Raw genomic sequence first — 13,202 nt, forward strand, 5'->3', positions numbered from 1 at the left:
ATCTTCTAGAATAATCTTCAAATATCACACTTTTGACAAATGGGGTCCTAAAAGTTGTCAGAAAAAACAGCAGTTTGATTCTAGAAATGATTCTGCATTTAAATATAACATCACTTACATGACTTACTCATGTCACTTGGCTGATGCTGAACGTAGCTTCATTCAGCATCGTGTGGCCACTGTAAAGGATACCCTACAGTGCTCTGTCTTTGTTTACATCACACTGAGCCATATCCTAAGAAATCTGGATGACTGAATGTTCTGAGAATCTTGAAGTGTATTTTGTGCAACTGAATTGAGATTACTGAAAAGTTTAACTGTGTATCTGAAGTATTGTGAATGTAATGAAAATGTTTACCAAGGAGAGAGTAAAGGGATACGGTTGATGACTTTGTCCAGTTTGGAAATTATGGATTTTTTTATTTTCCTAGTGTACCTTCTTGTAGATTTTTTTATATTCAATGCATTGGCATTTTATTTTCATGTCTTAATGTTTCCAATTTTGTTGAACTCAACTTATTTTGACTGATAAAACAAGATATTTATAACAATATGTGTACTAGTTTTTTCCATCATATATAAGAGAATTTTCATTGCCAACAAACAAACAAAATTAGACAAATGAAGACCAATAAGTTCACATGTAACTGTTAATGTTTATTCACCTTTGACAGTTGTACCTTACAATGACTAAAACAGATGGTAACAAGTTTACTGAGGTACTGCCCTGTATACTCCTGATGGTACAGTAACATTTCCCTGTACTGTACTTAAAGTAATAAGTGCATATTAGAATTAAAGGCATTTCTCGTGGAAATGAGATACTTTACAAGAGATTAAAATTACCTATGAACAGTTATTACTGGCAGATATCAGGGGCAAAATGTACAGGTGAAAACAACAGTTTCATTGCTTCTGAATGTACATACAATTACTGTATTTTGCCATTATTTTACCTTAACATTAATTCACAATCACAGCTAGTGTCAGACAATTCAAACTATGACAGACATTCCAAAAAAGCATTTGGAGACACTCACCTCCACCAAGACTGAAAAATCCAAAAACCCTGCCCACTGCTAAAAAGTCCTGTATGCATTCAACCTGCAAACCCCTACAAAAAATCCTTATCAGGATGGCAACCTACCCCTAAAACTAACCTTAACTTCATATATTATTTAGCACACTGTAGATGATCGTAAATGTTTTCTATAACACATTTTTGGCTCACGTTGTACCCCTTTATAAATTTCATTTTTCCTCCAATCCTCAGATTTATTTTGGCACACCTGTCCAATTCTTTAGTGTTACCTTGTTTTATTTTTTCACTTTTCCTTTAAAAAAAAACCATCTCATTACAAATGCAAGGCCTTCAAGTGTACAAAAATTACTCAATAGCCTAGTTATAATAACACTAATAATTAACAAACATTACCACGCATAAATCTAGCACGCTAACCAACCTGGCTCCAAAGATTTAGACAAAATATGGAATGGAATGGAATGGAATATAGAATATTCGCCAGAGGCCAAGTGCTGGGACCTATGAGGTCATTCAGCGCTGAAAGGAAAATAGAGTAAAAAGGTTTGAATGGTGTAACAGGAGGAAAACCTTGCAGTTGCACTATGAAACAATTGTTAGGAGAGGGAGGAAAGTGAGACGGAAGAAAGTAAATATGAAAGGAGGTACAGTAAAGGGAATGAAAGGGGTTGCAGCTAGGGGCCAAAGGGACACTGCAAAGACCCATAGGTAATGCCTACAATGCACCCATGAGATGCACTGACAGCACCACTCCCCTACGGGGTATAAGCACAATATCGCAACAAAAGAGCACAATATGCACGACACTCACCCTTCCTATGAGCATATAAAAGCCAAAGCCTTTTCCACAGTGACTGTTATCTTCTGAACTTATAGAAGAAGGAAGAGCTAGTATAAATAACTACTAATTCTGCTGTTGACCTTATGAAGCTATGGAAGAAGAATTATACCCTACTTGTGTGAAAAAGGGAAAAAATCCAGTTTCAGGGGCAAGAGCTTGGGGTTTGCCTTACCTACATTCCATAAACCTGGTACACTAAGAATTTATATAATGCACAAAAATTCAGCAATAGTAGAGTCTTTGGGGTCTACAGTTTTTTATTATGAACTTTTTCCAGCACTGGACTTTGCTAAATAACTCATTTCACATATTTACTAAACTCATTTCATGTACAGACTCAACAGTTTAAAGAATTGATTGTAAAATAAGTCAGTGCCGATACAAAAGCATATTAGTTAGTTTATATGCACACTAATTACACTACACATATAAAAAGGCTATAAAAAAGTAAAATGACAAATTTTAATTAATTTGTATTTTTCATAGCTAACAAACCTTCAGTCTTAGCATGAGGATAAAATCTTCTAGCGCCAGCTGGAAATCGGTAAAAAACATATAAAATTGTAGAACAAGATATTGGTGACAACGGGGTTTGGCCAATTGGATGAGAGAGAAGGCACCAGCTGACCTCATTTCACCCAAGAGTCCCATGACGCATCAGGGAATTACTTGAGGGGCAGCAAGAGGTGGGCAATGTACGTTAAGACCATAGTTTGTTAGCTATGAAAAATACAAATTAATTAAAATTTGTCATTTCTTCATATGCAGAACAAACCTAGGTCTTATCAAGAGGACCAACTGGAGGTTCAGCACACCTGGTCTCATTTCCTGGTCAGGCTAAAGCAGATGAAGGAGACACATGCCTCTGACTTGTCAGATAAAAAAGTTTACCAAACAGTCAGACTACTGAGCTCATACACAATGTGGAGGAACACTGTATAAGTGGAGGTTAAACAGCTATATCTGTTCTGACAAACAAACCCATGTTAGCCACCAATTTGTTTGTTATCATTCCTCTTTCCCCTTGTCAGAGAGAGGAAGGACTAGCTTCTGCAAGGAAAATATTCACGTAAGAATAAACTTTCTCAAACAGAAAGGCCACTTGTTCACCTGTATCTGACCAGTTCCAGCTCATGACGGGTCAATCTTACTACTGCCCGTGGATAGAGAAGAAGGGGAAAAGGGAAAAGAAAAAAGACCAGTCATCTCATTCACTCTCACTTTAATATCATTATCTTAGGTAAGATACAAACTGTCCCGCTAGGGGCACAGGATGAGCTACACTTGTTGAGCAGCCACCACCAGACCCAAGGAAAAAGTCAAGGACCTGTGAGCAACGTCCCAAAGATAAAAGGATGTGAAGGTGGTTTGATGAAGCCAACTACCAGCCTTCAAAATCCTATGAACAGATAAGTTCTTAAAAGCTAATGAAGGGCCTAAACCCCTTTCATCATGTGTTCTTGCACACACTGTGTTAGAATCCGAGGTTGTAGAAGAGCTATAAGCACGACTAATAACCTCACAGCCAGGAGATGGCATTTTTGAATACTTCTTTCTTGATCAAGCCTGTGCTTACAAAAAAGTCTTTACCACCCCCGCCTGAGGTGATGAGTCCTTTTTAGGTAACCATGCAGTGTTCTGACAGGACATAAGAGCAATTCGTCTGGGTCGTTATTAACAAAATCTCCCTGGGGAAGGGATGGAAAAGGATTCAAATCTGTCATCATGAATCTAAGGATTTTGAGCCTTAGTTACAAATTCCGGTACAAGTTCAAAGGCTGTGGACCCCCAACCCCTCGTGTGTTTAACATTAGAAGAGAGACCATGGAGTTCTCCTGCTCTCTTCAATGAAACTAAAGGCAGTAAGAAGATCATTTTAAGGGTCAAGTCTGTGCCCGATGACCGTCGTAACGGTTCATATGGGGCTCGAGTGAGACTACTTAGCACCAGCGTCAGGTCCCAACTAGGGAGGTTTAAGTTCTCTAGGAGAACAAGACTGCTCAAAGCTTTTGAGTAGCATTGAGATTTTCCAAGAAGAAGAAAGGTCCACATCTTTTAGGTGCACAACCAAACCCAAAGCAGCCCGTAGCCTTTGATGGCAGACACAGAAAGACTTTTCTCCCTCCTGAGAAAAACTAGGAAATCTGCTATTTCCTGAACAGAAGTTCTGACTGGAGAGAGAACCCTTCAATGACACCAATCACAGTAGATGGCCCATATTCCCTGGTATACGGCTGAGGAAGATCTTCTGAGATAGCCAGACATCTCTGTCGCTGCTCTGCGAGAAAAGCCTCTTGGAAGGATCTCTCTGGGAACTGCTGACAGCAGGGACAGTAGATCAGGGAACTTTTCTGCATGAGGCCACCAGGGAGCTACAAGGGTTATCCTGAGACTATAAACTCCAATACAAAAATTCATATTGAAATGGTTTCACAGCAAAATAGCTGGATTATGTTCCATAAAATTCTATATCAAGCCACCTCCCCCCAACAAATATTAATACAGTTTAAGAGCAAAGCAACATCGAATAATTTTATGTTACAGTACTAAGAAAATGGTAAAAAGTAAAATAGTTACTCTCAACACCATGTCATCTCCCTAACTGGATGTTACAAGTCTGAATACCTTACAGTTGGAAGCATCTTTGCTATACATAAACAACAACTGCTGATACACCTCATTTTATCTCAAATTATGCCTGCAAATTGCCATCAAGAAGTCTATTCTCTAAGGTGTTTTGGGTTAGATATGTAGATGATTGTTTTTGTATAGTAAGAGAAAATGTAAATATACCTGATCTCTTGCAAACAATTAACAATCTTGTACCATCCATAAAAGAACATGCTGCCCAAATTAACAAACTATAACCCTGCCCCCCTTCTGATTTTGTATATAAGGCTCTCTCAACTTCTTTTGTATTCAGTGTGAACTTGAAAATGTATAATAAACTTCGAAAGTACTTGTTCAAAGTCCCAGTTTTCACTCACCTTCTGGCGTGGATTTTATAATAAAATGCCATCATGCTGTCTATATACAAATAAAGATATTTCTTACTTTGCAGAATGGTACAAAGTGGAGGTCGGATAAAATAAGACCAAGGCTAATCTCAACTGTAAGGACCAAAGCCCAAATACAGTGCAACATATGTGGCCAATGAGTACGGGGACCTCCTCTGATGGAAAAGGACTGTTCCCATTTATTACTGCAAAAATACAAAGCTGAAGAAGGTTTGTTTACTGTATAAACACAGGCAGAATATTCATTGTTGTAAAACAATAAAATAAATATGTCAAGATCTCAGTAAGTTGCAAGTCTTCTGAGATAACAAAGTTAAAAAGCAACTGAAAGAACTTAATTTATTGCATGAATCTCTTAAAGTATTAAGTTTTTATAACATGAAACATTTTTCCATACAAACCTATCAATCATACAGAACTTAACAGGAGTTACTTAGTAAGTGACCCAAAAATAAGGGCTATATATGATTGACGGGTTGGAAATGATAATCTAAAAGTTTTTCTCAAGCTGTAAAACTTCGTAATTCAAAAAAACATAAATATGGTACCTTAAGTATAGAAATAAAAAAAATTATCTTCATATTAATGTAAAGATCCTTCCATCTTGTCACAGCAATTAAATTTTTCTTTGCTTATCCATGCTGTCGACAGCTTTCTTAAATATTGTACCTGTGAATTAGAGAGATATTCATCATTACAGCATAAGCTAAAAAAATCAGCTTTCATTTAATTTTGTTACATCACTGAAAACTTTTATTTCATTAACAGACTAACTTTATGACAGTATTTGTAATTTAAGCTCCAAATTTTTGGTAAATCTGATGTCCCCTGAAAAAGTAATCCCTACAGAACATAGCCATGATTACCTTTCATATTATACATCTTGGTTCTTGTATGATCCTTCCATCTCATCTCAGAAATTAAATTTTTCTTTCCATATCCACATTGTTTAGGGCTTTTCTCAAACTTTACACCTGTGAACAACAAAGAAATTCATTAGCATAAATTAAAGCAAAAAATATCTATATTACATTTTGAATCATATTAACAACTTTTTATATTCTAACTTGTCATGGTAATCAAATTTTTATTTGCTTATCCAGTTTGTTTACGGCTTTTCTCAAATTGTGCACCTCTGAATTACAATGATATTCATCAGTACAGCATAAACTAAAATAATCAACTTTCATTACATTTCACACCTCACTGCAAACTTTCCTTTCATTAACAAACTACCTAAATGAGTATTCATGATTCACGACATAAGTTTTTTAGCACATTTGATGTCACCTGAAAATATAGCCTGTATAGAATACACCAAAGGTTACCTTTCATGTTATTCATGAGTAGTCTGCTTCTTGTACGGTCTTTCCAACTCATTTCAGCAATTAAATTGGTGTTTCCTCACCCACATCATTTAGGGCTTTTCAAAAATTTTGTACCTGTGAATCATAAAGCCATTCATTAGCAGAAACAAAAAAAATTCTGACTGCATTTTAAATCCTATTGACAACTTTTTTTTTATTTTCTACCTCCCAAAATGACAGTATGTATTCATGATACAAGACACTATTTCTAACATATCTGACACACCTGAAAACATAATCCATACAAAAGACAACACAGAATACTGTTCATCCTACACATAAGAAGTCTGCTTCTTGTCTAGCTTGTTAAACATGAACCTGTGCTTATATCTTGACTAATGAGGACAGTTATCATTATAACTACAAACTCTATAATTATGTATTGTTGTCTCAAATATTATCAAATAGTCAAATGTATATTTTAATATTACATGAAAACATTGATAAAACTTACTTATCTAATAATGACTATTATGAAATGAAGCCTCAAACCTGTTACCAAAATAATAAATGGTCCAGTAGTCTTTATTTGAATAAAGCTACCTGTTTATACAGTAATTAGTCTTCAACGATAGGCAAAAGGCAGTAACAATTCACCATCAAAAATAAGTTCCTTGTTCATTTCACACAAAATATGCAATTTCCCAATAAAGTAGCACCTCAACTTAATAGACAATTTGGGAGTCTGGCTTTCTGATAAGTAACAAAGTCCCTATATTATAGCCTGTACTTGAATATGTTCTAGATATCTTACTGCTAATAGCAATTCCACATAGTTCCTAACCTACACTAACCTGTACTTTACGCTTAACATTCAATTAAGAGATTTATCTAAAAATTAATCAGATCTACAATGGCAACATAGCAAAAAATAATCATAATGATGTTCCTGATAAATATAATCATAATAATCTTCCTGATAAATATAAAAGTCCATTGGGTTGAGGTACTGTCCATTAAGTTGAGATGTTACTTGTAGATTATTTTTCAAAAGATATGCCAATAAATAACTGTACTCTATTTCACCGCAATGAAATACCAACCTTCAAGATAAGATAGGTTGTTCAGTACTGTTTTGAAGCAATAATTTCTTAACCATCCTCAAATTTGAATAAATTTCATCCTTACTATGATTACTATAACCCTTGGGGGTCACTATCAAGGAAAGATCCAAGTTAATCTAGTCAAGGTGAGGACTGGGGAAACTTAGAAATTATTGATAATGGAAATTAGCCTTGCATGAAATTCAGTCAATCAGAAGACTATTTAGCTAATTTCTTGGTTTATTGACAAAACTGACTGTATACTGAATGTACATGCTTACTTACATCTTTCAAAGTATTGACATTTACAGTTACCTCTAAAGATAACAAAGGAAGCCCTCCCCTCATTGTCAGGCAAGTCCCCCACGTGAAGTAAGGATACAGTATAGTCTACATTTTCACAGACAATTTATTAGGGCTATTTCTATTGCATTAGCTGAAGTCCTAAAATGGTTTTTATTAGGAAATTCCCTTGACAAGTGTTTGGGTTTAGGGTTTTGCATCCCTGTATTTATTTTGTATTTCTTCGCCTAAAAACTCCCGTTTTCAACAGTGGTCTTCAATTAATGTTGGATTAGTGGAGAGGGTGTATCTGGAGTAATGGATCACCTGCCCCTTTCCAAAGGAATGGACTGCCTGAGTCATCAAAATCATATAAAAAAACTTTAAGAGAAATATTATTTTACATTTGTAATCTATTAAAAGTTTGTTAGGGATTAAATTTCATTTGTACACACAACAAACTTATTACCTACCACTAATGGAATAGGTATACAGTATGAGAACATTTTAAAAAAGACTTCTACTGTGTTACTATCTTTGCAGTGTTATGATTCATACATGCATGCTAAGACCAGCATTCAACCTTTCATTCCTGTTTCCACCAAAATCATGGCAAGACATGATATTATACTATTCTGGGAGTTTTCCAATTCTGATGATTCCAATATGTCAGGGTTGTTACTACTTTCAACCCATTTCCAGTTTCTCCAAAACCAAGGTGAATACCAAAACTGGCTACACCAGGAGGATTTACTTGATTTCTCTGGTGCTTGTGATGTATGTAACATAGTGAAAGGAAATTTATGAGTAATAGTCCTACCTCCCACATCATCCACCCAACATACACATGGAAGTGTAATAATCAGATGTGTTGAAAAAGTTATCAGCAGCAACTTTGAATAAGGTTAGCCAATCATCTGTTGTTCTCTGATCTTAATATCATTGCACAAAGAAAAAGTGAGGATTTGGACCTAGTACCAATAAGGGTTGGCCTAAGCCATTCCACCTGTTCGCTGTTCAACATTTCATGACAAAAATTGAGCATTTGGACCCATTAATGCTATGGGTTACCCAGGCCAGTCCACATGCTCAACATTCATTGTCACTTGGGGGCCTCGGCCCTCCCCTGGCCAGGTCAGTAATGTAATTGTAGCCTATTAGGCTATGAGCAGGCTTCCAGGGGGAACCCATTTGCACTTTAAAATATAACTTTCTTATGTTTTAATGAGAGCTTTGAATGTTTTTGACATGAGTTTCATCAGCAAATAAGTTTAGCAAAGGTGGACCCAGTCTTATCCTCTATAAATTGGGCTTTTAGGGCGGGGAAAAAGTAGAATACATGGACCTTAATCCAATTGATAGCTCTCATTCAGATTCACGTAAGTTCAGGCTATAACATAGCAAACTTCCAAACTAGTATCACGTATTACAGACAGGAATTAGTAACATAGGTTAAGTTTCGGGCAAAACTGAAGACTTCAATTAGGCCTATACTGCAATATGGGGTATTTCTCGTCGGTAACCATAACATTTACTGGCTTTTACTTGTTTTTGTTTATACCTTTTGGTTGTGTTAATGATATTTACAGTCTTTTGTTTATGTTTTCACGTTCATTTCCAAGGGGCTGGTACTAAACGCGGCGCCCACTGTGCACGTAAATTGAGTTACCAAACGAGAGGGGCATGGTAGGCTAGTAATCTTCAATTTTACCATTGGAAAATAAAATTTGTCAAGTTCAAAGTGACCTAAAATAGGTGGCCTCATGGTTTAAAGTAAAATATATCGCCAAGAATAGATAAATGATTCAAGGCATAGTCCAGGCTGTCAAAAGGCTGACTATGGCTTTGGCCTACCTGGCTTAGCCTCAAGTACTCTATCGTTGCCTAAAGCACGAAAGTTTCAGCGTTATGTTCATTGTTGTTATAACATGATGGCCTTGTGCCAGCAGTGGCTTTTGTTTCTTGGAGAGCCTGTACATTTTCCTCGTTTCTCCAGCATAGGTTGTTGGTTTGTAGTAGTTTTCTGTTTGTTATTGTTTTTGGCGTTCTTCTTCTTGCCCGCATTATGCACGGAGTAATGATTTGTTTCCCCTCTTGCATTTCAAATGTATTCTTAACAGCATCTTTCAGTTTTGACTTCCTTAGTATTTTCTGTTTTTTCTCAGCTTTTTTATAAGTTTTGTACTTATCAAAAATACAGTCAAATTTCTACTCTCAAGTGAATTCGACAGTTTATTTAAGCAATACTTCTCTGGAAGCACAAAATGAGCTTTGTCATATTGATCGTGGTATTGTTACTTTTGAAGAGGTTACTATATTCACCTGTGTCGATTATATAAGGAATTATGGCTAATTCTCACTAAACAATTGCTCTATTCGTCCTTCTTCATTTCAGGGAAACCTGAAATGTGTTTGCATTATACTTAGTTTTCCTATAAATGTCTTTTATGAAACCATAGTCCTTTTGCATAACTAGTACTACAAAATTACTCGATGCAACAATTTCTAGACCATAAAAATGTATAGCCAAAGCTAATGATATTGGCAAACAAGTGACGAGTCTTTATCAGGGATTCCATACACGATGTTTAATGGGACCATGGCACATAGAAAAAGGATTCAAGCCTTTCTTAAACTTCACAAGCATCAGAATCCATATGATTTGCAAGAAGACTGGAAAGAATGGAAATCTCTGCCATCTGCGCTTCCTGGAGTCTTTAGTATGCCCCTGCTCAAGAGTCAGGTCTATTGTCACTTAAAGTCCATTGACACATGCACTGATTTTCTCCTTTGCTTGTCTTATTCGTTCTCTCTCGCATAGGTAACTCAGTAAGTTAACTCGTTAGGTTATATTTGTTAGAAGTAACTTTCATTACAGTAAACATAAAGAATTGTTGGTTCTATTTCAGTTTAGTAAATATCAGTTATCTTAATTTCTTTTCCTTTTGGCACTGATGACCTTTGATGGTGAGATCTTCGTTTATTCATCCTTGTAGCAATCACACTGTTAAGTTCTGTATTGTTAATTCAAATATGTGATTGCTTGAAGTGAAGAAAAAGAAGGCTGAGAAAAGGAAATATTCCATTGTTCACATTACACGCCACTGAATTCCTATATCAGCTTATGATACACCCACAGTAAATTACTAACTATTCTGAAAGAAAAAGAAAATCCATATTTTTCAAGACCAAAGGAGGAAGGGGGTGCTAGCAGATAATCTTCCATTATCGTTTATTTGTTGTAAGGTAAAATTACAAAGTCGTACAAAACATTAGTTATCGTATAATTACTTGATCTTATTTTTAACAAAGCCAGGCAATGAGTTGATGTCAAATATAGTCACTGTACTAGACGTTCTGTGGCTGTCCCCCATAGTCATGGTTACATAGTATTTCCCCATCATAACTTCGCATGGCCTCCGCACACCCCAGGCTATATTACCGTTACTGCTGTATGATCTTTCCCCAGGACCACAACAAACAAGATCAAAAGACGATCTCCTGTCTGGGATCATTTCCGGATCTTTGATGTATTGTTCCATCCTGTTGAAAGAGTCCCAGAAGGTTTCTTTTTCTCCTTGTCGCAGAGGTAGAGGCCTATGAAGTTGCAGTAGTGGTTAAAATTGTATGGGCAGTCCCAGAGAATGTGGAGGTAGGTGTCCTCGTCCAACTGGTAGGTGACGATGCCGTTGCTCCCAGTAGTTGCCCAGCCTCCAGCTGCGTGGAAAAGTGCGTCATCTTCACTACGGCTCGGAAGAATGCCCTTGGGCACTATTTTAGCCTGACCCCAGTGGAGGTAATATTCATGAAGGCCAATGCTATGGTCAGTGTTATTGTGGATGATCATATGGTTACTGATTCCTGTTCCGTCGCGGTCGATTCCCAAAGCCCAAACACTTCCTGTGGATGACGACAGAGCCGCAGAAACGGCGACTCGCTTTGCCTGTGAGTTGGAGTAGTTGGAAGCGCTCTCACTGCCTGGCGGTTCTGCAATGGCTGACATCATGGTACGCGAATCTGTAGGAGCCAGCATATAAGGTAAAGTGATTATTATTATTATTATTATTATTATTATTATTATTATTATTATTATTATTATTCAAAATATGAAAATATTTCTATGGAATAAGCCAAAAAGGCCATGACTTGACAAAACAAGCTTCCACAGAATTATGCACCACCTAATGAAGAAATGGAAAACAAAAGATTAGGAATTAAATGAGGATTAATAGGCTCACCTTCAAATATGAGCATCCATATATACAGCAAAAGGTCAGACAACAGCTCATAGGCCAATGGTTCTTAATTATTTAATCCAAATGTTACTTTGGCAAAGATATTCTGTACCTAAGCATGAAACATGCAGATTTTAACACTCTTTTTCTGTGTGAATGCCTGTGTCTGTAAATACCATTTCTACCCAACCGTTAAATATGAAAATTCAGTGAATAAAAATATCCCTCTGTTCATATATTTTACTTGCAAAGAGGAAGAGACTAACTGGCATCCTGATCAGCCAGCCTTTTAAAATTGATTTCACAATACTTTCGAGAAATAAGTGAAAATTCACAATTGTACATATCTGCATGAAAGTTTTTCATGTTGTGTCAAAATTTCGATTTGTGACCTATAGCCACCCCAGAAATCTTTGAACAAATTTCGACTTGATATCTTCTGCTGCTTTTGAAGTCATAGAGCAAATTTCGACTTGTTATCCTTCACCACTTTTGAATTCTTGAGTTTTTACTCCCCCGTTACTTCAGAACTACTAAAGTGAATTTCGTTCGATTTGTAACAATCAGCCACTTCGATATTTTTAGAATGCACTAAGAATTTGTGCCCTCAGCTACTTCTGAAATCTTAAGTAAAATTTTAAATGTTTACGTTAGGGCACTTCTAACACCCTGGAGCGAATTACGATTTATGACCATGGAATCGTAAGGAAAAATTTAATCTGTTATGCTCAGCCACTTCAGAACTCACAAGCGAATTTCGACTTGTTACCATCAGCCTCTTTTGAAACGCTCGAGCAGGTGTTGTACTGACTAACGACGCATGGACGCTGGGTAGAAATTGGAAAATCAAAACGAAGCTCACAACTGAGGCATAGGGCGAAGTCTCCCGATAAGGCGTGAGAGTTTCCAATGTGGTGTACGTACAGTCAATGGAAATATCTACTAACCTGCTGTTCACTTCTCACGTAGTCAACAGAGATAAGAGTAGCACCAGGAAACACCATGAAATATAGATTCTTCGTGCCTTGAAAGCGGTTTGATTTGATTTTGTGAAATTTAGGCTGTCGAGCCGAGCACTTTCGGTCGTTCACCTCTTATGACAGTGAAAAGAGGGAGTGGGCGTGGTTGGACAGCAAGATGAATAAATCCAGAAAATCGGGAAGATGAAGTACAAGGATATGAGAGGTTGGACAGCACGATTGAAGAAAGGAAGCGGAAATGGAGGAAAAGTAAAATGCTAGCAAGTGTTTTGTGATACTGTATAACGTTACGAGTTTATTTTCGCAAAGGCTAGGGCAGTTATGAATAGTTTTTCTTCACATGTCAGCGAAGATGAAGTATGAATTTTCACTCAGAGAAATTCGTATATCTGTCG

At 36.6% G+C, this 13,202-nt stretch overlaps 1 protein-coding gene and 1 long non-coding RNA gene across 2 annotated transcripts; both read right to left on the reverse strand.

The window, feature by feature from the left end:
• Nucleotides 1–529: 529 nt before the first annotated feature.
• On the reverse strand, nucleotides 530–9,650 carry LOC136832229 (uncharacterized). Its single transcript, XR_010851129.1, has 4 exons — nucleotides 9,447–9,650; nucleotides 6,229–6,342; nucleotides 5,767–5,874; nucleotides 530–5,569 (listed from the first exon to the last, which is right to left on the reverse strand). It is a non-coding gene; the product is annotated as an uncharacterized lncRNA (long non-coding RNA).
• A 1,209-nt stretch (nucleotides 9,651–10,859) lies between these two features.
• Nucleotides 10,860–12,735, reverse strand: LOC136832424 (uncharacterized). Its single transcript, XM_067093316.1, has 2 exons — nucleotides 12,576–12,735; nucleotides 10,860–11,609 (listed from the first exon to the last, which is right to left on the reverse strand). The coding sequence occupies exon 2, from the start codon at nucleotides 11,596–11,598 to the stop codon at nucleotides 11,104–11,106; it is 495 nt and encodes a 164-aa protein (XP_066949417.1). The 5' UTR covers nucleotides 11,599–11,609; nucleotides 12,576–12,735; the 3' UTR covers nucleotides 10,860–11,103.
• Between the last annotated feature and the right edge of the window lie 467 nt (nucleotides 12,736–13,202).

The sequence above is a fragment of the Macrobrachium rosenbergii genome, chromosome 49 (genome assembly GCF_040412425.1).
Source record: "Macrobrachium rosenbergii isolate ZJJX-2024 chromosome 49, ASM4041242v1, whole genome shotgun sequence".
NCBI lineage: Eukaryota > Metazoa > Arthropoda > Malacostraca > Decapoda > Palaemonidae > Macrobrachium > Macrobrachium rosenbergii.

Coding starts and splice junctions, on each gene's coding strand:
- LOC136832424 (XM_067093316.1), bottom strand. CDS start 11,598: ATGATGTCAGCCATTGCAGAACCGCCAGGCAGTGAGAGCGCTTCCAAC.